Genomic DNA, 27186 nt, shown 5'->3' on the forward strand with positions numbered 1-27186 from the left:
TTACAAATTTGTATGGCTGGATCGGAAAATGGGCAATCGAGGGAGAAAACATGCGGTGGGCCGTTTTGTGAATCGGGTCGGTTAGCAGCGATCGTTGCTAAACCTGTCCATGGAGAGATTTGTTCAAATCTCAGAACAGAAAATAATCTGAGGGAGCCAGGTCACAACTGTAGGTTGGATGGTTCAGCTAATGAAACCCACATTCTCAGATGGCAGCCTGTGATTGTCATGACATGTGCACCAGTGCATTATTGAGAAGCATGACACCTGCTGTGAGATTTCCTCTTTTTTCTTGGATTGACTCACGCATTGTTTTGGTGTATCTCTCCCTGGTCATGGTTGTCTTATGTGGCATGAACTCCAGAAGCAAAAGTCTATCATCCCAGAAGACAGTTGCCATGAATTTGCCTGCAGATTTTTCTGTCGTTAACTTTTTGGGGTGGGGAATGACTTGTGCTGCCACTGCATTGACTTCATTTTGGATTCAGGATCTCTGTGATAGATCCAAGCAGTGGCGTAGCAAGTATAGGAGGCGCCCTGGACAGTGGTGTCTCCCATGGCCCTCCTTTCCACCCCGTTCCTTGCACACCACACTTGCTCTCTCCCTTCCCACCCCGTACCTCTTTAAATCTTTGCCAGTGTGAGCAGCTTCTCTAGCCTACTGCTCGTGCTGGCTCTCCCTCCAATGTCACTTCCTGGCCCGACATGAAAGTATTTCAGAGAGAGAGCTAAGCCGGCGTGAGCAACAGGCTAGGGTAGTTGCTGACGAAGATTTCAAAGAGGTACCGGGGGAGGATGGGGAGGGGGTGAGCGTGGTGTCTGTGTGGAGGGATGGACAGAGAGGTGCTGGTACTCCCACCAATACAGTGCCCAGGGCGGTCTGCCCCCCCCCACCTCCCTTTCTTCGCCACTCACCCTCATTACATCGCTGCTTCCACAGGCCATCCAGTGTGAGGCCCATCTTCAATGGACTCTCTACCCCATTTAAACTGCTTCTTCCAGAATTGTACTTTGTAGGATGATGGGGCAGACTCACCATAAGCTGCACTCATGCTTTCATGGATCTCCTTTGGCTTTTTTCCCTTTTGTGAAAAATTTTATCATTTTTTATTTGTTTATTTTATTTATCGGCCTCGCTGAATGTTTTGTATTTGAGTTTTGGTCTTTTGTACACCATTATGGACTGTTTGGGATATGTGCATGTATAAATAAACATTTTGTATTTGTATGATAACATAAGAACATAAGCAGTGCCTCTGCTGGGTCAGACCAGAGGTCCATCATGCCCAGCAGGTCCAGGACCTGTATATTAATCCTCTATCTATACCCTTTTCCTTCAGGAAATTGTCTAATCCCTTCTTGAACCCCAATACCGTACTCTTATCACACCCTCTGGGAGCGCATTCCAGGTGTCTACCACCCTTTGGGTGAAGAAGAACTTCTTAGCATTGGTTCTGAAACTGTCCCCTCTTAATTTTTCTGAATGGCCTCTTGAAGTTTTCGAAAGTTTGAAGAATCTGTCCCTCTCCACTTCCTCTATGCCTTTCATGATCTTGTAAGTCTCTATCATGTCCCCTCTAAGTCTCCGCTTCTCCAGAGAAAAGAGCCCCGGTTTCTCTAATCTTTCAGCATATGAAAGGTTTTCCATACCTTTTATCAATCACGTAGCTCTTTTCTGAACCCTCTCGAGTATCGCCATATCCTTCTTAACCCTTTCAGGACCAAGGGACATATTTGTCCCATAACTTTAAAATCCTATAAATTTTGATTGGGATAGTCTACAGTTCTAAATTTGATATGTACGGATTCCATATGATACTGCCTTTATGTAAACAAACTGGTTCCGACATTCATTCATTAGCGTCGTTGCCAGATTGACGAGAAGATTCACTTGCCACACTGTCCATAAGCCAGAAGTGTGATTTTTAAAAAAAAAAAATAATGATATTTCACAAAAAAAATCAATTTTTTGGCATCTGCAAGCCCTTTTTACCATAAAAATGTCGTCAAAACCACAAAAATTGGCCTACGATCCTTATGGTCCTGAAAGGGTTAAGGTCGGCGACCAATATTGGACGCAGTACTCCAGATGCAGGCGCACCATCGCCCGATACAACAGGCATTAGTTTTGATAAATTAGAGGTGTTTCCAGCGATAATTGTTTGGTCCACTTTTTGTTATGAGTTGGGCTGGAAATTTTTTGACTGCATAGTTAGACTCCACTGAGCTGCAATTGTGTATGAGTAACTTTGAGACATGTCACAACATGCACAGACTTGTTTCAACACACTTGTTACTTTCATATTCAGGTAGATAAATTATTGAAAGCCAACAAATCAACCTTTATAGTAAATGCAAACAGTTGTTTTCTCCAAGGATAAGAAACTTGACTTGAGCTAGAACTGAAAATGGTGTGAGCCACATCCTAAGAAATATAAATATTTAATCAAAAGCTCTTTATTTTATTTTGTATTCTCTTTGAATCCAAACTTTGTTGGCCTCATTCACAATAGTGGCCTTGACCAAATTAGCCCCAGCTTGTGTACGTCTCTATCTGAGTAGCTATTGCCGTTTTCAGCGGTTTATTTATTTATTTATTTAATTGGAGTATTTTCGTCTTCTAGTCACGAGTTATTCCCAGCCTATCTGTCGAATCTTTGCTCCCGCCTCCGCGCGCCAGCAACGGCCCTTCTTGTCCTCCCCGCCCAGCTGCTCCGGGCGCCTTTAAAGGGGCTCCCGGCTCGAGCGCGAGCCCGCTGGCTTTCCCGGCGCGTGAAGCGCCGGCTCATGGAGGGGGAGTTCGGGGGCGTGACGTCACAGCCGCCGCACGGGGACTATGGCGCGGCCGAAAGCCTGGTGGAGCCGCCTCGCGACGCTGCTGCAGCTGCCGGGCCGGCGCGAGCCTCCCCTTTACCTGAGCGACGCCAGCAGCACCCTCGACCTGACGGACGATGCGCCGGACGAGGACGCGCTGCGCAAGTTCAACAGGCTGCGGGTGGTGGTGTCCGAGGACGTCCCTTCGGTGAACGGGGCGCAGCGCGACGCGTCCTCGCCTCCCTTCTCCTCCTCGTCGGACGAGTCCCTGCTGGAGCGGGACAGGGCGCAGCTGCGGCCGCCACTGCAGTGTAATGGCTGCCAGGCGCGGGGGGAGCGGGGCAGCCTCAGGAAGGTGCGGAACAGGTTGCTGGTGGCCGGGGCGCTCTATTTCCTCTTCATGGTCGGGGAGCTGGTGGGTGAGTTCCGCCTCTGTTCCTCTTCCCTTTCTGCGTTAGGATTAGGATGAGTGTGTAGTGCAGGGGTGTCAAAGCCCCTCCTCGAGGGCGGCAATCCAGTCGGGTTTTCTGGATTTCCCTAATGAATATGCATGAGATCTATTAGCATACCATGAAAGTGCATGCAAATAGATCTCATGCATATTCATTGGGGAAATCCTGAAAACCCAACTGGATTCCGTCCCTTGAGGACCAGAGTTGCCCATCCTTGACCTAGAGCAGGGGTGTCAAAGTCTCTCCTCCCGGGCCACAGTCCAGTGGGGTTTTCAGGATTTCCCCAATGAATGTGCATGAGATCTATTAGCATACCATGAAAGCAGTGCATGCAAATAGATCTCATGCATATTCATTGGGGAAATCCTGAAAACCCCACTGGATTCCGTCCCTCGAGGACCGGAGTTGCCCACCCTTGACCTAGAGCAGGGGTGTCAAAGTCCCTCCTCCAGGGCCGCAATCCAGTGGGGTTTTCAGGATTTCCCCAATGAATATGCGTGAGATCTATTAGCATACCATGAAAGCAGTGCATATTCATTGGGGAAATCCTGAAAACCCCACTGGATTGCGGCCATCGAGGAGGGACTTTGACACCCCTGGGTTAGAGCTACAGCCTTGGCACCCTGAAGTTGTAGGTTCAAACCCTGGGCTGCTCCTTATGACCACTTAATCCCCCCATTGCCCCAGGTACATTGGATAGATTGTGAGCCCACCAGCACAGATAGGGAAAATGCTTGAGTACCTGAATGTAAAACCACTTAAGCTGTAAGTGGTATTAAATACTTAAAAATAAATTTAAAAAAATGAATGAAACACTATAAGGCAGGGGCAGGCAATTCCGGTCCTCCAGAGCCAGGTCAGGTTTTCAGGATATCCACAATGACTATGTACGAGATGGATTTGCATGCACTTCCTCCTTGAGATGCAAATCTATCTCATGCATATTTATTGTGGATATCCTGAAAACCTGACCTGGCTCCGGCTCTCGAGGACCGGAATTGCCTACCCCTGCTATAAGATGTTTGCAGTGCTGTACAGGCATGTATATAAGAGTTAGTTCCTGCTTCACAGAGTTTACAGCTTAATTATGACCCCCCAGAAACCAGGTGTTGAAAGCTTTGGTACTGAAAAGTCTGGAAGCTAGGTGCAGGAAGACTGAGGACTGGCTTTATTAACCTGTGTTAATGTGGGTTATAGATTCCACTGACAATAATTGGGGACCTTCCAATATGTTTTGAGTTGCTAAACACATTGGAAGGTGAAAGTTTATATGTTTTTTTACAGTGAAACGTTGGTTTCTACTCGCATATCACTTTGATTCCTTATGACTTAGAGATTATAGCCGTTTCATCCCGCACTAACTGCGGCACTTGCACATTCCCTCCGGAAGTTTTTTAAGCCAATGATGTGGGTGGAGGAGGTTTGAGCTTTCAGCTCTGCCTAAAAGAAAACCTGAGGCTTTTTTTTTTTTCTTCCGGGGGTTAGTGCTCTCAGTTTAGAGTGGAGTTTGTACTAAGTTAAAAGTAATATTTATTACCCACTTGCACCACATTAATTATTATAGATCCCCAAACCCTGCCATTTAAAGACCACCTCCTCTGGTTTGGCAGCCAGAAATTTCCAAGCTGTGTAGCTAGCGGCAGGGTCTCTTAGCTGCCACAAGTTACAGAGCTTGAACAGTTCTGGCTGCCGGTCTAGAGGAAGAGGTCTTCAGCTGGCAGGGCTTTGGGAAACCCACCAACTTAGGTATTTATATTTTGCATTTGGGTAGGGGGCATGATAGGAAGAAAATTTAGTGCCCACTCACTTTGGGCTCAGGGCCACTGCCCACCCTCACTCTCTCATCAGTTGTCTGGGAAGCCACTGGACACTACAAAGATCTGTGATGCACATATCCCAAAGCTAACATATTCTGCTTAGATAACCTTGATAGGCGGTATATAAAATCCTAAGAAACTTGAAACATATATGACACCCAGGGATGATAATTTTTTAACATCCCCCACCCATATGAAAAACTTGATTTTTAGTAATAATCCACAAGTCGCACAAGAGTGTATCTAGGGAAAGCATCTTACACACTGCAGCGAGCACATCGATACACCCAATGTAGAACAAACACGCCAGATTAGTACAGATTGATCCTGCACAGTCAATACTAACAGAAAAACATGTCTTTCGTACACACAAACACCCTTATCGCAAGCTAAAAATAGAAGTATGTAGACAAAGGGCTCCTTTTACAAAGGCGCGTTAGGGCCTTAATGTGCGGAAAAGCACACGCTATTCCGCACGTTAAGACCCTAATGCGTTATAGCGGCCTAACGTGCTATAGCGTGCGCTAATCTGGTGCGTACATCACCTTTCTAAATTATGGCAGCTGTTTCATAAGTTGCAGGCGACTGCCTGGCCTGAAGCTTTCCCTCTGATGCAACTTCTGTTTCCACCTGGGCAGCTCATGTCGGAGAGGAAAGTTTCAGGCCAGGCAGCCGCCTGCAACTTATGAAGCAGCTGCCATAATTTATAAAGGTGAGGGGAAGGGAGGAAGATGGGCCATCAAAGGGAACAGATGCCTGGACTGTTTGCCCTTAACACTGGCCCTGAACCTAGGACAATATCAGGTGGACTAGTCTATGGCCCAGAAATATCAAAGAAGAGACAATTTAATAATGTATTTTTAATGAGAATAACTCATGGGTACTGGATGGACCGTTCAGGTCTTTATGTGCCATCATTTACTATATTATTATAATTAAAGAACTATGGCTGGTATTGGACAGACTTGTACGGTTTGTGTCCCATATATGGTGATTCGATGTAGGATGGTCTGAGGAAGACATTAATAGGAACTCTACTAACTTGGAACATGAAGACATTACTGGCCAGACTTTACAGTAGATATCCTGCAAACAGGATGGTTGGATAGGCTGGAGTGAGCTTAGATGGTAATTTCAGAAGTTGGAACCTAGGTGGATTTTAGTCTATGGCCCAGAAATATCAAAGAAGATACAATTTAATCATGTATTTTTAATGAGAAGAACTAATGGGCAGACTGGGTGGACCGTTCAGGTCTTTATCTGCCATCATTTACTATGGTAAGTGTGCGTTTTCTTGTTTAGTGATTGGATGCTTCATTTATACTGTATACAATAATCATGTTATAGTCTTGCGTAAAGATCTGCAAAAGAAAGCTCACTTTCTGAGTATTACTGTATATATCGTTCTGATTTGGTTTTAATATAGTGGGGAGTGTGATTATCAGCTCTACATAAGATAAGGGTGTAATAATTGTAATTTGATTATTATTGTTAAGCAAAGTGATTAGGTAACTACATTTCCTCGTCATTGGTAAAGCCCCCACTTGGAGTACTGGGTTGAGTTTTGGAAGCCATATCTTGCCAAGGACATAGTTCAGAGAAAGGCAGCAAAAATGGTGTGGCTTTTGTGCCAAAAAGTGTATGGAAAACATTTGAAGATCTGAATATGTACACCCTAGAGCAGTGATCTTCATTAATTTTTAAGCTAGGGCCATTTTGGATTATAATGAAGTGTAGGAGAGACACCAAATATGTTCCCATGCAGGGTCATGACACTGCCATTGTCTGGACTTCCTTTCATCTCAAGCTATTCTTGACCCTCTTCAATCGGGCTTTGGCCCACTCCATTCCACAGAAACTGCCCTTGCTAAAGTCTATAATGACCTGTTCCTGGCCAAATCCAATGGCCTCTACTTGATCCTCATCTTTTTTTAATCATTTAATTTTTATTGAAAATAACACAGCATGGATCCTGGACTGCAGTTGGGGGGGGGGAGGGGGAGAGGAGGGGACATGGATGCTATACCTGTAAGTGGGTTGGGAAGTGGGGGTGAGAAGGAAGAGATGCTTAGCTGTGGAGAGAGAAGGGGCGAGAGATGCCTGACCATGGGGAATGGGGAATGATTCAGGGTGCAAGTGAGAGGTGGTGTGGGGTGAGAGGACTTGGATGCTGGCTCCACTTGGGAGTGGGAGAATGGTAGAGAGAGGAAGAGAAAAGTGACCAAGACCAGAAAGGGGATGGGAAGGAAGAGATTCTTAGCCAGTGGAGAGAGAGATGCTAGACTATAAGGGCCAAGGAGGGGATTCGGGATGCACATGAGAGAGGGAGACAGAACTGCAGTTGGAGTGAGAGGGAAATAAAGAGGCTGAAACTTGAAAAGAAAAGGCAGAAAGAATTTCAGTTTTGAAATATTGTGCTCCAGAATTTTTTTGCACAGAATCTCGCCAGTAATGGATGCCTGAAATACTCTTGTGGTAGAGACAAAAACAGTAATGGAATTCAAAAAAAGTGAATGATAAACACATAGGATGGAATCAAAGCAAAACTTAAACAATCTTTATCCTTTAAACAAAAATAGAACTGCAGGTAAAAATCTAGCTGCCTTCTTGGGCAGACTGGATGAACAATATAGTCATTTATCATGTTTTTACGACAGTTTTTTTTTTAAATGTCATATACAATGCTGAACAGAAGCTTTGTGATGAGATTCAGACTCTTTATATTTGATTTTCAGGTGGCTATGTTTCTAACAGTCTTGCAATCATGACGGATGCACTTCATATCCTAACTGACCTCAGTGGTATTATTATGACATTACTTGCTTTGTGGCTGTCTGCAAAATCTCCAACCAAAAGATTTACCTTTGGATTTCACCGCTTAGGTAGGTATGAACTTTGGCTTTTATGCTGCCATAAACTGTCAATGATAAAGATCTAAGCTGCACTGTAAACTAGGTTGTGCCAGGAGGATAAATGTCTGTGTACTGGTTATGAATGCAAAAACAAAAAAAGCAATATCCAAACAAACTGTAGCTTAAAATTGAAAGACCAAAACAAAGGAAAAACTGCAGATACGATGTACAAAGTGTGAAACTGATCTTTATTAAGGAAGATTCAATGTAGCATTCAAAAATAAATAAAAATATTAAAAAATGGTTCTCGAGTGTGAGTCCACAGGACCCAACACGGTCCGTGTTTCGAAAAACACTCCTTCCTCAGGGGTCCGGAGTATGATGCAAATACACAGAGAACCTGACAAATCAAATGAAGTCTGTAAGGCACGTGAATCCTCTAATCCAACAGCAGCTCAAAACGCGGACAGCGAAAACGAAAGTGAAAAAAAACGCGATTAGAGACGTCGCCAGCCTATATGTCAATATGTCCCCTTTTTTCATTCTGCTAGATGTAGTCAAGGGGCTTCTTTTTATCCTGTAGTCTGACAGTCATAGAGTTCCTATGAGCGTCTGAGCAGAACAGAGCAGTGCGCCAGCTGACGCTAAAAACCTGTTGCATGGTTTTACAAAAAAAAAAAAAAGGGGGGGGGTATGTCTTGGAATAAGTTAGTAACATGTCTTGAATGAGAGCCCTCCTGTTGGAAGTGAAATTGAGGGATAAGAAAATTCTGTGGTACTCAGGAGCAATGTTGCATTGTTTTTATTGTTCTCTTGTTGGCATCAATAAAAAAAAAATTGTTTGAACCTAAAAAAGAACAATGGGCAATTAAAAGGTTTTGGAGGAGACATCAGAGCCAAGAGTTGTATGTATGGCCACTCAGGCAGCGAAGATAGACAACCAAGTCTCCAACCTATTGACAACAACCCCAGACTACAAGATGTTCAGAAAGGAAATACTCTTCAAGAAATCCCTTAATAAAGCTTAATACCATGATAAAGCTTAACCCCCCTCTTACCATCCCTCCCTAACCCCAGATCCTACTTTTCCCTCTCTTGGAAACCTTCTCTGATCTAACGTTGTAACCCTTCTTCTATAACTCTTTTTGTAATCCGCTTTGAACCGAAAGGTAACGGTGGAATAGAAATCTGTAATGTAATGTAAATGGAGACTGAGATAAAAATATACATGTCAAGACGAACAGTTTAGCAATATAAGATCTGTTAGAGAGGCTAAAAAAAAAACTATGGGTTCCTTTTATCAAGCAGCAGTAGAGCCTTTTACTAGTGCCGGGGAGGCAAATATTCCAACACTCATAGTAATTAACATAGAAATATGGAGATAAAGGCCAAATGGCCCATCCAGGCTGCCCATCCACAGTAACCATTATCTCTTCCTTTCTCTGAGACCCCACGTGCTTATCCCACGCCTTCTTGAATTCAGACAGTCTGTCTCCACCACCTCTACCGAGAGACTGTTCCACGCATCTACCACCTTTTCTGTAAAAAAATATTTCCTTAGATTACTCCTGAGTCTATTCATCCTATGCCCTTTCATTCCAGAGCTTCCTTTCAAATGAAAGAGACTCGACTCGTGCACATTTATATCACGTAGGTATTTAAACGTCTATCGTATCTCCCCTCTCCCGCCTTTCCTCCAAAGTATACAGATTGAGATCATTAAGTCTGTCCCCATACGCCTTATGACAAAGACCACACACCATTTTAGTAGCCTTCCTCTGGACCGACTCCATCCTTTTTTATATCTTTTTGAAGGTGCGGACTCCAGAATTGTACACAGTATTCTAAATGAGGTCTCGCCAAAGTCTTATACAGGGGCATCAGTAGGAAAAAGGAGGTTATCATTTCTATAGCACTGAAAAGTGTATGCAGCGCTGTACAATCGACATGCAATAAGATGGCCCCTGCTCAGAAGAACTTATAGTCTAATTCAGGGATCTCAAAAGTCCCTCCTTGAGGGCCGCAATCCAGTCGGGTTTTCAATGAATATGCATTGAAAGCAGTGCATGCACATAGATCTCATTCATATTCATTGGGGAAATCCTGAAAACCCGACTGGATTGCGGCCCTCAAGGAGGGACTTTGAGACCCCTGTGCTAATGTGTGCTAGTTCCAGGGAAACTGAAGCCACATACTTTTGAAGACGTATGAGTATGTGTAGAGTTGCTAGACTTTAACACACACTGAAACTCTCTATGTGCACCACTTTAGAAGTACAGAGATGAGGCAGTTTGTAAGGTAAAGCACTTTAGCCCACTGGAATAACTTTGAAAACTACCCTGTCAGTGGACTGCTGGGACAAAAATGGCCAGTCAGTTAATAAAAAAATTTAAAAAGAAGCTATGACCTAATTTTAAGCATTCTTAAATAGGTACCAGTCCCATGGAAACTGTGTTCTGCTAAATAGAGTTGGTGGTGGAGTACTGCCAAAAACTATTAAAAGAAATAAAGAACCCAGTGTGTAGCTGCCAGTTTGCTCTCAAACAGGTTTACTAAAATTTAAACATCTGCAACTTAATGTGGTACCTAAACTGAACATTTGAACGACTGAAATTGATATAGGAATACACCCTGAGATCTAACACATTTTATTTTTTATAAATCTTTATTGATTTTTAAACTTTGACAATGCAATACAAATATCTGAACATAAATATTTCATAAAACGCATTATTAAACATACAATTTATACTTAGACTTTTATATTTATCCAAAGAAGGCTTGACATGTAAAAGCGTACCACAGATTATGGCTTCATATGTTAGGGGAATTGCTGAATCAAGAATAAGATTAATTTGTCTCCAAATTGATTTCCAGAAATTAAGTATCAAAGGACAATCTAATACGTTTTAGGAATTCTATTTTTTTTTTTCCATGATTCCTCCCTGGTTGTTAGATTTTGAGCATCCTGGATTCTGTAGACAATTGCTTCCTGGAACAACTTGTCCAGGAAAATACAAGAGGAAATGCAATCCTGGACTTAATTCTAAATGGACTGTGAGGACCGGCACAAGGTGTAGAAGTAGAAGGGATGCTGGGAAACGGCAATCACAACATGATCCGCTTCAACCTGGATGCAAGGGCGAAACATCGGTCCAGAACGACGGCCATGGCACTGAACTTCCGAAAAGGGAATTACGAAGGGATGAGACTCATGGTGGGGAAGAAGATTAAGAAGAGGATAAGCACTGTTAAAACACTAGAGCAAGCTTGGTCCCTTTTTAAGGACACAGGCACCAAGGCGCAAAATCTACATATACTATGTATCAACAAGGGATCCAAGAGGAAAAAAGAACAAGGAACCGGCGTGGCTCACTGTAGAGGTGAAGGAAGTGATCAGAGACAAGAAAACTTTGTTTAAGGAATGGAAAAGGTCAAGAATGGACAAAAACTGGAATAAGCACAAACATCAACGCAGGTGCCATAAGGCAGTAAAAGGGGCCAAAAGAGACTATGAGGAAAAAATAGCCAAGGAGGCAATAAATTTCAAGCCGTTCTTTCGATATATTAAGGGGAAACGACCCGCGAATGAAGTGGTGGGATCTTTGGATGATCATGGAATAAAGGGGGTGCTAAAGGAGGACAAAGCCATAGCCGACAAACTGAACACATTTTTATTTACCGAAGAGGATATGCACAGCATACCAGAACCCATCAGGCTATATGCTGGAAACGAATTTCAGTACAGAAACTCTTCTGGTTTCTTTCTACGATTCAACAGCTACAGTCTAGTAAGAAGTACGCTATCTTACTTCAGTTCGATCTCCCTGCAGTTTTTGATGTAGTTAATCACAATATTCTGCATTACCTGCTTTCAGAAATCGGCTCCCCCCCCCATGAGAACCGGCACCCTCCACCGCCGCCATCGGGCACCCCCCGTCACCATCGGGCACCCCCCCCCCCACTGCGACCTGAGGTCCCCCCAACCCACCCGAACCCTCTTCTTACTTTAGTTAGCCTTCGCACCGGCACCAGCATGTCCTGTGCGTTGGTGCCGGTGCCCGAAGATCTGCCTCCTGTGTTGGGCATTGAGCATGTGCTACTGCCAAGTCTCTGCCACGGAGCTAGGGATCACGGAGGTAGGAGTGTGCATGCGCACTTAAGGTTTTATTATTATTGATAATCCTTTTTGTGAACTGCCTCGAGCCCTAACATTAGTTTGGGGGTGACATGGTATAACAAGTTGAAAGATTAGATTACATTAGAGTTCTCTTGAGATACATAGAGGCTAATGCAGAAAGCAGGGTGTTGGAGCTGCTGACTGCACGTGGAGTTACCACAAAAATATTTGCTACGCCATGCAGTAATCAATTAGCATAGAAATTACTGCTGCGTTAAAATTTGCAGTCCATTGCCTGATGTCATCCTTCTTGTCGGTGCTGGAGTTGAAATTGGCTCTCGCAATGACAGTTATGGCAGTCTGTATTGGCCTGAGCATCCTATCAACTCCCCTGCCCCCTCCCCCAACTTACAAATGAAATACATCTGTCCCGCCTGGCCATTTTATGTGGCCCGCGGCAGTGCTCCCGAAGTTCCCCTTCTCACAGCCCAGCATGTCTTTCCCTTTTGCCCCCCAGCTTTTTGATAAACTGCTTTGCTTACTTCGTTAATAGTCTTTTTAGTGATTTTTATTATTCTGGGAGAAGGGGGCAACTTTGGTACTGTACTTCAAGATGAAATGTGCTTTTATATTACTTGTATGACTGATAAATAAAATTATTGTACCTATTGAGCAACAGTCTTGCTTATCAGGCGGCCTATTATGATAAAGATTTCCGACTAATGTTAGTTGGCTCTATTTCATATGAACTTTGTAGAAAGTTGTTAAAAACCTTTTTCTTTTCTAAATTTTTGATTTATTAGATACCTTTGTATTCTTTAACATTCTTTGGGGTTTTTTTTTCCTTGGTATAATCTTTTGTTAACCGCACTGAACTCATGGCTATGCGGTCTAGAAATCTGCTACGTTATCTCAATAAAATCTGTAAATAGAAGTATCCTTTTTAAAATTATTTTTAACGTTTTGTATTTTCTTTTGCAGAGGTTTTATCAGCCATGGCTAGTGTACTGCTGGTGTATATCCTCACTGCGTTCTTGTTATATGAAGCTGTTCAACGCACCATCTACAAGGACTATGAAATTAACGGTGACATTATGCTCATCACAGCTGCCCTTGGTGTTGCGGTAAACCTTGTGTAAGGTTTCATTTTGTTTTGTGTTTTCCCTAAATCTCTCAACGTTTTAAAGCAACAGTGCTTCCTGCTGAAACTGAATTGGGGTTGTTTTAAGAGTGAAGAATTGCTGGGTTGTGTGTTCGATTTTTCTATAACTCTCTTATTTCACACTTTATTCCCCCCACTCCTCCAACCCAACCCTATAACATCCTGAGATCTTGTAAATCGAGAGAACAGTACAGTGAAGATGACCAAGGCAGAAAGATTTCAGGCTGCATCACCAGTAGTGCTGCCAGATTCAGAAAAAAATATTTTGATTCGATTCACCCTGTTGAATCGATTTTTCGATTCGATTCACTGTTAATGACACAGCTTTTTTTAAATTTAAACATTTTATTTAACCAAGGCAATATCATATCAAAAATTCCCAGCTTTCATCCCCAGCCCTCCAGACTCCCCAGCCCCCCTGCCGATTCTGAGCTTCCATCCCCAGCCCCCCTGCCGATTTCAGCTTCCATCCCCAGCCCCCAAGACTCACCAGCCCCCCCTGCCGATTCTCAGCCCCCCCTGCTGATTCTGAACACCTCCTGCCGGTTCAGTTACTTACTCGACTGGATGTGGAATCGCGGGGAAGATAGGAGAAATGCGGAGACAGCCAAAAAATACCCTTTGCTTCCGACTGGTCCGCTGCACGAGGTCTGTTCACTCCCCCTTGACGGTCCCACGTCCTTTCGTTTCTTCTGATGTAACTTCCGGTTTGCAAAACCGGAAGTTACATTAGATGGGAACGAGTCCGGCGGCCGGCAGTGAAAAAAGAATTAACTTTAATCGGGATGAATTGGTAAATCCGTTTTTTTACAAAAACGAACCGATTTGAATCGGGCAGCACTAATCACCAGGCAGTGTCTCTTCATCATTCAAACAGAACCACTATCCCCCCCTCTTTTACAAGGGTGCGTTAACCATTTTAGCGTGCACTAAACACTAACGCGTCCATAGACTTATAATGGGCATGCTAAAATGCATAGCGCACCTTAGTAAAAGGAGCCATATAATAGATATTGCCTTATTAATCAACAAGACCCTAGACCCAGGCCTGTTGGCCGAAACACATATGCGTCAGGCCACCTTGAGACAATAAACATTTTCAGCACCCTTGGTCATCTTGGTGAATCAGACAAGAGGTCATGGACTGAAGTTGAGAGGCGACAGGCTCAGGACAAATACCAGGAAGTTCTGTTTCACGCAGCGAGTGGTGGACGCTTGGCATGCTCTCCCGGAAGAGGTTGTGACGGAGACCACCATTCTGGGTTTCAAGGGCAAGTTGGATGCACACCTTCTTGCAAATCACATCGATGGATACGGGTAAACAGGTTTTCATTGGGGAACACCTGGCTTGGCTTCCATGTGTGCGGGTCACCGGACTGGATGGACCAAAAAGGTCTGATTCGGTGAAGGCGTTTCTTATGTTCACTATGCTGTTCTGTTGAGCGTCACCCTTGTGAAGGTGTTTTTCTCATGTTCTTATAAATCAAGAAACACACCGAGTCTTTGGTTTCCCTACTTTTTTTTCCCATTTTTAATGCCTTGCTCAAACCTTTGGTTGGGTGCTTTTGAATTGGGTTCCGAGTAGTGATGTTGGGCCTAGTTAAGTGGCATCACCTTTTTTTTCCTACAACGGAAACAACAAGGAAAATAATTTTTACACTTGGGAGATCTTCCTTCTCACTGTGCTGATGGTGGGTTTCTCCCTCCCCCCCCCCCGTTTACTGATATCTAACAAACATTCAATCATTTCTGTACATGACTTAATAAAACTTATGACCTACATCTGCTTTTCTGATACTAGACATGTTTGTCAGTGCTGCCTAATGTAAAAGGTTTTTTATAGGGTTGTATTGTTTTACTATACTGTATCAGAGTATACTTGGCGATTCAGCAACTTGAAGTCTATAGTATTACTTCTGCAATTTTTGGATGCTTTGAAAATCTTTGCCTTATGTTTTTATTTATTTATTTTTAACTTTATTTCATTTTTAATGCCAGCAAAAAGTGCAATACAATTTATATACATAAGAACGTAAGAATTGTCATCTCCGGATCAGACCCTGGGTCCATCAAGTCCGATGATCTGCACACGCGGAGGCCCTGCCAGGTGTACCCTGGCATAATTTTAGTCCCCATATCACTGTATACTTTTCAAGGGAGATGTGCATCTAATTTACCCTTACCCGTATCACTCTGCCACTCTTAAGGAGATGTGCATCTAGTTTACCCTTAAATCCTAGAACGGTGGATTCTGCATTTTAACTCGTTTATTTTGAGACATGCCAAAATAAAATATCTCTGGATGCAATGTTGTAATCGGTATGTAAGCTGGACAGTCCTACTTTTGCCCAGTTTCATAGAACAATTGACTAGTATTGGGAACTCATTTAGCTGACCCGACACAAGTGTAACCCCAAAACGTGGCCCAATAAAATTTGTCTTCCACATCAATTCTCGGGGTCGATTGTGCTGTTCAAATGTTGGTCTAACAGTTTTTTTCTGTTTGTTTTGCAGAATGGGATTTCTGCTGAGTCACCCTCCTTCCCATTCTCATTCTCATCATCCTCCAACAAACTCTTCTGCCACAAGTGTGGAGCAGAATCCCCGGCAAGGCAGCCTGGCAGTGAGAGCAGCATTTATTCATGCTCTGGGGGACCTGGTACAGAGTGTTGGTGTCCTTATAGCTGCTTATATTATTCGTTTTAAGGTAGGGTGTCCCTTTTATATGTGTGATGCTGCTTGAAGTAAATCTTCTGCTGGAAGATTGACATGGATACTTGAAACTTGCCTTTCTAGACCAGCTTTATTGCAAGTTGAGCTAATTTTATAGTGAATATATTTTCAACTGGTGTACCTCTTTCTGGTTTCTGGATTTTCAGTCCAGCCAGGGCCCTTCCTAGGTCCATATAACTTTGTAGTGATACTATGGGTTTTGTCACACACACCCCTTTCTCCATTTAAGATATAACAATTTTTTATTGATGAAAAAACAATACAAAACTGCAAACATACACATGGGATGCAGCATCACCAAGACATACACAACCCTTCAGCACCTCCACTCCTCCTTCCCCATTTAGCCTTCCTTTTTCTCTTTCTATTTGAAGAATATGCATTGTAATTTCATTTTGACCTGTACACTTTTATTTTAAATAATGCTAGAGACTCCTCTCTTCTCTTGGGAGCAGGGAAATGTGTCCTGAGCTGGACAGGAAAGGGAGAATGCATTTGATCTTAACATTTTCCTTGAGCTACTCAATGGAGGGGAACCCCTAAATACAGCCCACACATGACCAGTGTAAAAGTTCCTATCTTTCCCATCGCACCTTTAGCGTAGACTGTGGTGAATCATCCTCTGCTGCAATCCCGCTATTGGTTGGTGTACATCAGGGCTCTGTCTTGGAACTTTATTTATTTAATTTAATTTAAAACAAAATTTATATACACCCAATCTGCTACAGTACTCCCCCGATATTCGCAGGGGTTCAGTTCCAGGAATCCCCGCGAATCTTGAAAAACCATGAATACGGTTTTTCATGGGGGAGACTGGAGAGGGCAGTGGGAGAGGCAGGAGAAAGCAGCTGGAGCGCTAGCGAGTGCAGGAAATCACTCGCTGTATGCTCAGACCGCCTCTTCCTGCCCTAAGTCGGGCCTTACCAATCAGATCAATTTACCTTAAGGAAATGCCTGAGAAAACAATGTTTTCAATCATTTTCTAAATTCATTCAAAGATTCAGATACTCTTCAGAAGTGCATTCCATAGTTGGGGGTCCCACCACCATAAAAATTGACTCTGTATACATTTCAAGTCTTATTTGCTTAACCCTTTAATTGGCTGCTTTATGTAACTTGATGATGAACAAGAGCAACAGTGTCAAGGTAACAGGCATTTGTAGATGTAGATCTCCCATAAGAGCCATAGAAGGCTTCTGAGCAACAAGACCAAATAAAGGGCTACAATCTGGGACATCAAATAAAGCCTGATTACCTGAAATCAAAGGACGTCCTGGTATATGAACTTTTAAGGTAACAGCAAGGCAAAAAGGTGGTTTATCATGTAAAATCTTAAAAATGAATGTCAAGATCTTAAACTGGATATGCCAAAGAATAGGCACCCAAAGTAATTTTTTAAAAATCGGTGTAATGTGTCCAAAATGAGGACACCCTGAAATAAGTCTTGCAGCCACATTTTGTGCAGCCTGTACTGCTCTTAGCTCTTTCTTAGGCAAACCAACTAATAGTGAATTACAATTAAATAATGGGTAAACATAGGCTTGTACTACAGTTAGAAAATTCATAGCACTCAGTAATTCTTTGAAAGAATGTATCAACTTCAACTTAAAAATACTTTCTTGATCATTGTTTTTATGTATGGCTTCATTGACAAAGAAGAGTTAAGAAGTACTTGGAAATTAAAAGTTCAATCTACCTTGTTTTTAGATGGATTCAGTCTTGGTTTCTTAGCCGATGACCAAGATTTAACTGTATTCATACAAATGAAAAGGTATCAGAAATCCACTCATGAACTTGAAAATAAAACGGAATATCAGCATATAGTTGAAAACATACTCCGGATAACTCAAAATTTTACAGAGTGCAGATAGAGAGGACCCTTGCGGGACTCCTGAACTGATCTTTCCCCAAGAACACCTAGCCCCTATCTTCACCTGAAACTGTCGATCTTGTAAAAATGTAAACCAATTCAGTACTTCTCCAGAAATCCCAAACGTTTGCAGTCTTTTTAGTAATAACTGATGATTTATTGTATCAAATGCTGTACTAATATCTAATGTAACCATCAAATATACTCTTGCTATGTCAAATCCCACCCTAATATCATTCAATACCGACAATAACAAGGTCTCTGTATTATCTTTAAATTTAAAACCAAATTGGTATTGATCTAACAAATCTTTCTCATCAACAAATCTTTGAATCTGAATTAATGATAGTTTTTCCAAAACTTTAGTCAAAAAGGATAATGAGGACACTGGTCTAAAATTATCTACCACAGTATTGTAGACGCCAAGCTCTTTTTTTTTTTTTTTTAAGTGGCCTCATTACAGCATGTTTCAAAACAACAGGTATCATTCTCTCTGTAAATGATTTATTAACAATTGCTTTAATGGAGCAATGTGAAGTGCTAGACCTTTTTATCACAGATGGTGAACAAATATTTAAACTGTTTGTGGAGTTATTTAATGAACATAAAACCTCTATTGTCTGATTGACCTCTTGAGGTTCAAAAGAAGTCCAAAGCTCTTGGGACCACGTCCTTTTTTCCATCTACATTTCTTTCCTTAGTGCTCTAATCTCCTCCCATGGCTTTTAGTATCACCTCTATGCCAAAAACTGACAGATCTCTCTACACCTGAAATCTCAACAGACATACAGTCCCAGGTTTCAACTTGCTTGTCTGACATCGCTATCTGGATATCTCTTCACCATGTAAAATTAAACATGGCCAAGACTGAGCCCTAAACTTTCCACCTAAACCCATTTCTCCTCTTCCTCCATTCTCTATTTCTGTGAACAACACCCTCATCCTCCCTGTCTCATCAGTTTGCAACTTTTGGGGTAATCTTTGACTTAACAATCTTCTTCTCTTCACATATCCAATAGCCTGCCAAACTTGTTTCTTTTTCTACAATATCGCTAAAATCAGACCCATTTTTTTTCTGAGTGTACTGCCAAGACCCTTATCCATACCCTCATCACCTCTCGCCTAGACTACTGCAACCTGTTCCTCGCTGGCCTTCCACTAAACTATCAATCTGTTCAAAACTCTGCTGCACACCTCATATTCCACTAATGTCGCTAAGCCCACATTATCCCTCTCCTCAAGTCACTTCACTGGCTTCCTATCCATTTCCGCATACAGATCAAACTCCTTTTACTGAATTAAAGGTGTATTTGCTCCACAGCTCCTCAATATCTCTCCTCTCTCCCCACACTCTTCCCCGAGCACTCCGCTCATCAGATAAGTCTCTCTTATCTGTACCTTTCTCATCTAAGGCCAGCTTCAGACTCTGTCCTTTCTACTTTGCTGCACTTTATGCCTGGAACAAACTCCCTGACTTGATACGGCAAGCTCTGTCTCTGGCAATATTCAAATCCAGACTCAAAGCCCACGTTTTTAAAGGTGCTTTCAATTCCAAACTCCAATCCACCTGCTAAGCACCAATATCTGTCTCGTCATTCCTTCCTTAAGTAGATATAAGACCTTCTTGGATAGGACCTTGGCATTTCAAGCTGGTAGGCAACAATCTTGGTTAGGTAAATGTGTTCAGCAAGCTATGTCATCCTATTGCAGTTTTCGGAAATTAAGACCGCATTGTTCGATAAGTTTATTACTTGGTGAGCTTTATTATTGAAATTCTATTTTACAAATATTTGTATTTTTTTTACTGTATTATTGTATTTCGCTGATTGTCCAGCTCTTTTTTAGTGTAAACCACCTAGAACTTTTGGTTATGGTGATATAAAAGAATAGTTATTATTATTATTATTATTATAAAATTCCTCTACCTGAGCACAGTATTTTGATGACCTTCTTGTCCAGTTTGTCTTGACTAGATTGTAAGCTCTTTTGAGAAGGAACTGTCTCTTCAGTGTTTTGATGTATAGTGCTGTGTATGTCTACTAGCACTATAGAAATGATTAGTAGTAGTAGTCGGTGGTGTAGTAAGGGAGAGGATGGTCTGCCCTGGGAGCCATGTTAATGGGGGTGCCAGCTGACCCGTATATAAGATGAGACCCACATTTTGGGGGGCCATTTTTTGGCCCCAAAATTTCTTCTTATATTCAAGTATATACAGTAATTGTCTTTGGTGCGGGAAATTGAAGATAGAAGCCGTCGGTGCAATGTGCGGCGGCAGCGAAGAACGCAAATAGAATGCTAGGCATGATAAAGAAGGGAATCACAAGTAGATTGGAGAAAGTCATAATGCCGCTTTATAGAGCGATGGTCAGACCACACTTGGAATACTGCGTCCAGCATTGGTCTCCATACCTAAAGAAGGATATCATACTGCTAGAGAGGGTGCAGAGATGAGCAACAAAGCTGGATTACGAGGAAAGACTTAAGAGACTGGGGTTGTTCTCCCTTGAGAAAAGGAGACTACGAGGGGATATGATCGAGACATTCAAAATACTGAAAGGAATCGACAAAATAGAGCAGGAAAAAACGTTATTTACAATGTCCAATGTGGCACGGACAAGAGGACATGGGCTGAAGCTAAGGGGGGAAAGTTCAAGACAAATATTAGGAAGTTCTGCTTTACGCAACGAGTGGTAGACACCTGGAATGCTCTCCCAGAAGAGGTAATTGCGGAATCCACCATTCTAGGATTTAATAATAATAACTTTATTTTTGTATACCGCCATACCCAGGGAGTTCTAGGCGGTTCACATCAATTAAACAAAACTTAATAAGAAATTACAATAAACTATCTTTACAAGTAAAGAAGGTATTGGAACAAAATTAACAAGAAATTACAATTGATCATGGTTACAGTTGATCATAATTACAAGCAATGAGGAGATGAAGATGGGCATGCGAGGGGGGGGAATGAGTAGGTGATTGGAGTTAGTGAGATGGGGGAGATCAAAAAGAGGGGGGAGGGGACTGGGAGAGTTGGGTCGTTTGAGGGAGGGTAGAGAGAAATGGAAGAGATGGGATTAGGGTAAGTTAGATGTACATCTCCTTATGAGTGACATGGGTAGGGGTAGGCTAGATGCACTTCTCTTTACGAGAAGCTTGGAGCGATATGGGGACCAAAACTATGCCAGGGTACACCTGGCGGGGCCTCCGCGTGTGCGGATCGCCGGACTTGATGGACCTAGGGTCTGTTCCGGAGATGGCGCTTCTTATGTTCTTATGCTTCCGTACAATATGACCTGATCTTCCTGCTTGTTGTTTTGTTTAATCGTGTACGGTATGTTTATTTTGTTAAAGTTATGTTAAATTGTGTTATCTGTTTTTACCCTATTTTAAAATGTATAACCACCTTGAAATAAATGATAAGGTGGTATATCAAATTTTAATGACCTCGAACTTGTAATGAAATCAATTCTACTAAATAATATGGCACCTGGCCTTACAGAATATTAAAAATCATAATACAAAGCTTAATATAAATCCTTGCATTTACTGGCAACCAATGTAATGAAATTTTGGTGTAATTCTATCATATTTAGAGATGGAAAAAATTACTCTTAAAGCAGTATTCTGCACAGTTTGTAATCTTTTCAACAATCCTTTAGCACATCCTAAATAAACAATATTACAGTAGTCTATCTGTAATCTAGCCTGCAGTTTTCATCAAACAAAATAAATGTTTCTTCTTAATTTTGTATTGTAATAAACAATATTTGGTATAAAAAAAATATTTCATTTAATAAATTTAATGCCCAAAACTAATTGTGTAGTGCTCAAACCAAAATGGAAGATTCTAGTTGAATGTTTCTATCTCTAAACTGTCCACATAGGTGTACCCCACCGTACTCGCCCCATAACAGGTCTCATTGATCCTGTCATATTGTGCCAGTGGAAGTTCCCAATCCCTGCAGTCAAAGGCTGACCAGGACCATGTGCTCAGAGAAGTGTAGTCTGAGATGTGTAGTCCTGCCAACCGAAGTCCATATAGCAAGATCCACCACCCAATTGGTTTGTAACAGCGGTATATCACAACTTAATAAACTTGAAACTTGATATGTGACATGGTGGTGGGACTTGCTTTATGGACTTTGGTCTTTGGCAGAGCTCTGAGCACATGTTACAAATTAGTTATTCATAATTCATGGTTATAAATTGAGATCATTATTTAAAACTTTATTATAATCTATTGCCCCTATATAGTTTGCCATGAAAAGTCAAAATTTTCCAATCAGATTGGACTATGTAGACTTCTGCAGTGATGTGGGCATAGGCAATCCCTCCCTCTAAAATTGAAAATAATGGTTTAAACTGTGTTCTTCTATTATAAAGTATTAAACTTGTCTCTCTGAAAGTTTATTCCTGTTTGTCTTTTAGCCAGAGTTTAAAATTGCTGATCCCATCTGTACATACGTATTCTCAGTCCTGGTGATTTTTACAACCCTACGAATCATGCGAGACACCATTCTCATAATACTTGAAGGTAAGCTATGCACGGGTTTTCTAATACAGGCAGTCCCCAGGTTAAGAACGAGTTAACGTTTTAAAGCTGTTAAGTTGGATTTGTATGTAATTCAAAACCTGTAGATTTTAAGATTCTTGCTGCTTACCTCTGCTCCCAGCTGACAAAAGGGCCAATTGTCCCTTACAGTGTTCCCTCTAAGGTACAGCACGCACAACCACACACTGTTCTTAAGATGGCCATGCATCAGTCCTGAATCTGCTTCAGGAGAAGTGTAGGAGTTTATGCTACTGGAAATACTGCGTGTTGAAATCAAATAAAGCCGCAACTGTGCTATTTTTTTTTTTTTTTTTTTCTATTTATGTATAACAATTTTTTATTGAAAGAATCAAATAATCAGTACAATAGGATAATACAAAAATACATTCAATACAATAAGAATTGCGATAATATTTCATACAAATTTAAATCATTCTTTCAAATTTAATTTCCATATGAATTAATTCAATCTTATCTACACCCCCCTTAATTCCATCCCCTACCCACTATCTTCCCCTAAATTAAATCCCTCACCCTAGATGAAAGTTGACAAAAATAAAGAATTAAAATAAATAACTGGAATGTAATTAGTAAACCTAATTTTCATAATAAATCATTGATCAAACTTCGTATTTTTGGTGAAAGATTCTAAATATAAGGATCCCAAACCTCCATAAAAAGATGAGTTTTTTTAGGCGAACCTCGAAACTCCCAACTCTCAAATAAAAATAAGCGATGTAATTGATTCCTCCAATGCCAAAAACTTGGAGATTCTTTCTGCAACCAAAATTGCATAATACATTTATGCCCAATCATACAGGCTTTCTGAAATAAAAGACATTTTAGTTGGCCAAAAAACCCCACAAGCTGATGCTTTACCAAAAATTATTCCCCTAGGACAACCCACTATCGAATTACCCCATAAAGAACCCCAAAATAATAGGATGGCAGACCAAAATGAGTTGATCAAAGGACACAACCAAAAAGCATGAGATAATGTGCCAGGATCTTTATTACATTTAATACAAATTAGGGTATCTGTTAAATTTGCATGAAAAGCTTGAATTTGGGAAAAATAAGCCCTATGCAAATTTCTATAAGTACATTCTCTTCAAACATATCCTTTTATAATCTTTGGTAGTCTATTAATAGATTGAGTAAAATCAAGAAGAGAAATCTGAATTCCCAACTCATTCCAATTTTGTAGAATTTTATCATATGTACGGGTAGGTAATATTCCACCACCACTTGTGTAATAAAGAAACTGAAATAGGCACATCATCACATTGATTAAAAAAAGAAATAATTCTGTCATGAACTCCACAAGAAAAATTCAATCTCTTCAATTTACCAATTGCATATACACATATAATGATCCAGGACCCCCTCCCACTACAATAGAAAGGTTAGGAAAACTTAATCTTCCCAGTTTCATCCAATACTTGTGATAAATAATAAATACCTTTAAACCCCCAAATTCTAAAAATCCTAGATGTCATACCAGGTTGAAAATCTCTATTACCCTTAATATGTAGCAAATCTGTTATACATGGGTTATATTCCTCAAACTGACCTCATTGAAGATACAATAGGATTACCTTTAAAATGGATCGGTAATTTAGATGGATGTATCTGAAGAAGATGTAATAAATGAAAAGGGTAATAGAAGTCTTAAGTGCTCTTAAGTATGAGTTGTAAGTCGGGTGTCTAGAACTTGGGGACTGCCTGTACAGCAATTATCCCACCACTCAGCCTAAAATGTGATATAGAGAAGAATGCATGTTTTATGTTTGAAATGTATTACAATCCAAACATGTTTTGGTCTCTGGTTTCCATATGATTGCCTTTAGTTAGTTATGTTGCTTGGAATCTACTATAATGTATCCGAAACATTTTTTATGGTAGTTGAGAAGGACCTTAGCTTTTGTTTTACTAGCTTGATCCTCAGTGTGCATGAAATTAAACACCACTAAGACAAAATTATTATGGTTTGGGCCAAAAATTGAACCGTTGCCTAGTTCAGTTTTTGTTAGCCTCTGGTGACTCACTGAAAATTGATTTCTCATCTAAAATTCTGGGTTTTATTCTAGATTCTTTAGTTTTATTATCTAGTCAAATTAATAATGTCGCAAAAAATGCTATATCAGTCTAAAGATGCTTAGAAGAGTATTTCTTTCAGCAACATTTTGCAGTTCTGGTTCAGGCTATTATTCTATCTCAGTTGGACTATGGTAACTCGCTTTGTTTGTTTAAGTAAATGCAATTTGAAGAGACTACAACTTATCCAGAATAAGGCGTCCAAATTGATATATGGTAAACATAAATATGATCACATTAATTTATTGAGATTCCTTCACTGGCTTCCTGTTTATTGGAGGATCCAATTTAAGTCTGCAACTGTAATTTTCAAAATCATTTATGGTATTTTTTTCTCCTTTGGTCTCTGTTTCACTTAATTCACAAGAAATCTTTAATTCTAGGAGTTCTCATAAATTTAAACTTGGCTTTCCCACTGTTAAAAGAATAAAAACTATGACCAATTTCTGTCGATAATTTTCTTTTTTGTTCGTAAAAATTGGGAATGACTTTCATTCTATAGTTCTCTCATTTATCCATTTTTCATAAAGCATTGAAGACCTACTTATTTCAGAAATTTACTAATGACTCTTCCTTTTCAAATTAAGTATAAAAGATAAAACATTTTGGTATAAAAGATAGTTTTCCTCTAATCTCTTGTATATTTGGTTAACCAAGTTGAGCCCTCTTGTAGGGATGAATCTGTATATAAAATCAAAGATTAGATTAGATCCCATGAAGGAGACGGGTGAGTGAATGTTTGGAAGCAATGTAAGATTACTGCTAAAATAATCTGCTGTTTGAGTAGGGTAGGGAAGACTCCTGAGAAGCCAGATCACAAAAACTCAGATTTTTGTCCAAACTAAGCTAACTCATCAGATGTCCTGTAGGTAATGTATATTTCTTTATATGGAAATTTTGGATTCATTTTCAAACCTGTAGAAAAAGTCCATAACAGTGTCTCTTGATAAATGGAGATATGTTATGCCAGAACACTGTATTAGTTTTAGTTAAGAATTACACCATGGGAACATACGCAAAAAAAATCTTTTTTTTTTTTAGACTTATTTAACATAGTAACATAACATAGTAGATGACGGCAGATAAAGACCCGAATGGTCCATCCAGTCTGCCCAACCTGATTCAATTTAAATTTTTTATTTTTTTTTCTTCTTAGCTATTTCTGGGCAAGAATCCAAAGCTCTACCGGTACTGCGCTTGGGTTCCAACTGCCGAAATCTCCGTTAAAACTGACTCCAGCCCATCTAAACCCTCCCAGCCATTGAAGCCCTCCCTAGCCCATCCTCCACCAAACGGCCATATACAGACACAGACCGTGCAAGTCTGCCCAGTACTAGCCTTAGTTCAATATTTAATGTTATTTTCTGATTCTAAATCCTCTGTGTTATCCGAAGCTTCTTTGAACTCGGTCACAGTTTTACTCTCCACCACCTCTCTCGGGAGCGCATTCCAGGCATCCACCACCCTCTCCGTAAAGTAGAATTTCCTAACATTGCCCCTGAATCTACCACCCCTCAACCTCAAATTATGTCCTCTGGTTTTACCATTTTCCTTTCTCTGAAAAAGATTTTGTTCTACATTAATACCCTTCAGGTCTGACAATTACTGTGTTATGACAAGGGCAGTGTAGCAGTGCTTGGAGTGGACCCTGAGTCATCAAAATTGAAATACTGAGATCCCCTGGGGTTGCCAAGGACACCATAACATGTTTATTTCCATTTTACACATAGGGAAATGTTGGATGTCTCTTCCCTTTCACAGTGTTTCTCTTACCAATGGCTTCATGCTCTACCCCAGTATATAATTTATTCAAAATGTCCAGATAGTTCTCTGGAGACCAGCAGGGGAGATGTAGTCACACTTGTTGGTGAAGTCCTTAGACTGATCCTGTGTGTCGGTGCTATCCCATAGCAAAAGTAAGCTTTTGGCTTACTCAGCATGTGCCGGGATTCCCACCCTCAGTGGTCCCTCTCTTTGATACTCAGTTTTATCTCTAGCTGAAGAAGTCATATATACATATCTTAGAGGGGAAGGAGGGAGGGGGAAGTGCTGTCTATGGAGAACCCCCGTTTCAGGTAAGCGACTGCACTTTCTGCACAAACAGGAGGCACAGGTTTGTTTTTCTTTGTGTTGCGCTTTTCTAATATTTTAATGTACTCATTATCAGCATAAGAGGTAAAACATCCATCTGTTTTGTTCTTAAAACAGTCTTTTAAAGTTTTCATGTAGTATCCCGGTTACCAATAATTGTGATCATTGAAATTCATTGTGGTTTTATTTTCTGCAGGTGTTCCATTACATTTGAATGTGGATCGTATAAAAGAAGACATAATGAAAATCGAAGATGTGCATTCAGTAGAAGATCTTAATATCTGGTCTTTAACGACAGGAAAATGTACCGCCATTGTACATTTGCAGCTTAGTAAGTAAGATTCCTGAGAGAGAGAGCATTTGGCATAAACATTTTGATTTTTAAGTCATTTTTTAAAATTTATTTTAAAAAAACATTTACTTGTACTACTGATCCACAAGTTTAGTTCTTGGCAGTTTATAAAATCAGTACAAAATCAAACTGAATAAAAAATTAGGAATTGTCGGAAAGGCATGGAAAACAATGTTATAATGTTTTTCATCACTCCATGTTGCGACCTCACCTCGAATACTATGTGCAATTCTGGTCACTGCATCTCAGATAAAGGTTGAGACATAAAAAT

At 40.8% G+C, this 27186-nt stretch overlaps 1 protein-coding gene across 1 annotated transcript in view; it reads left to right on the top strand.

The window, feature by feature from the left end:
• The first annotated feature begins 2644 nt into the window (after positions 1–2644).
• Positions 2645–27186, top strand: part of SLC30A4 (solute carrier family 30 member 4) — a 29062-nt gene continuing 4520 nt past the window's right edge. Inside the window, exons 1-6 of the mRNA XM_033920266.1 lie at positions 2645–3233; positions 7819–7965; positions 13037–13190; positions 15732–15924; positions 22252–22357; positions 26760–26894. Of these exons, the coding sequence (XP_033776157.1) occupies positions 2837–3233; positions 7819–7965; positions 13037–13190; positions 15732–15924; positions 22252–22357; positions 26760–26894 (1132 nt within the window). The 5' untranslated portion in view covers positions 2645–2836. The remainder of the gene's footprint in view (positions 3234–7818; positions 7966–13036; positions 13191–15731; positions 15925–22251; positions 22358–26759; positions 26895–27186) is intronic.

This window comes from Geotrypetes seraphini, chromosome 14 (assembly GCF_902459505.1).
Source record: "Geotrypetes seraphini chromosome 14, aGeoSer1.1, whole genome shotgun sequence".
Lineage (NCBI taxonomy): Eukaryota > Metazoa > Chordata > Amphibia > Gymnophiona > Dermophiidae > Geotrypetes > Geotrypetes seraphini.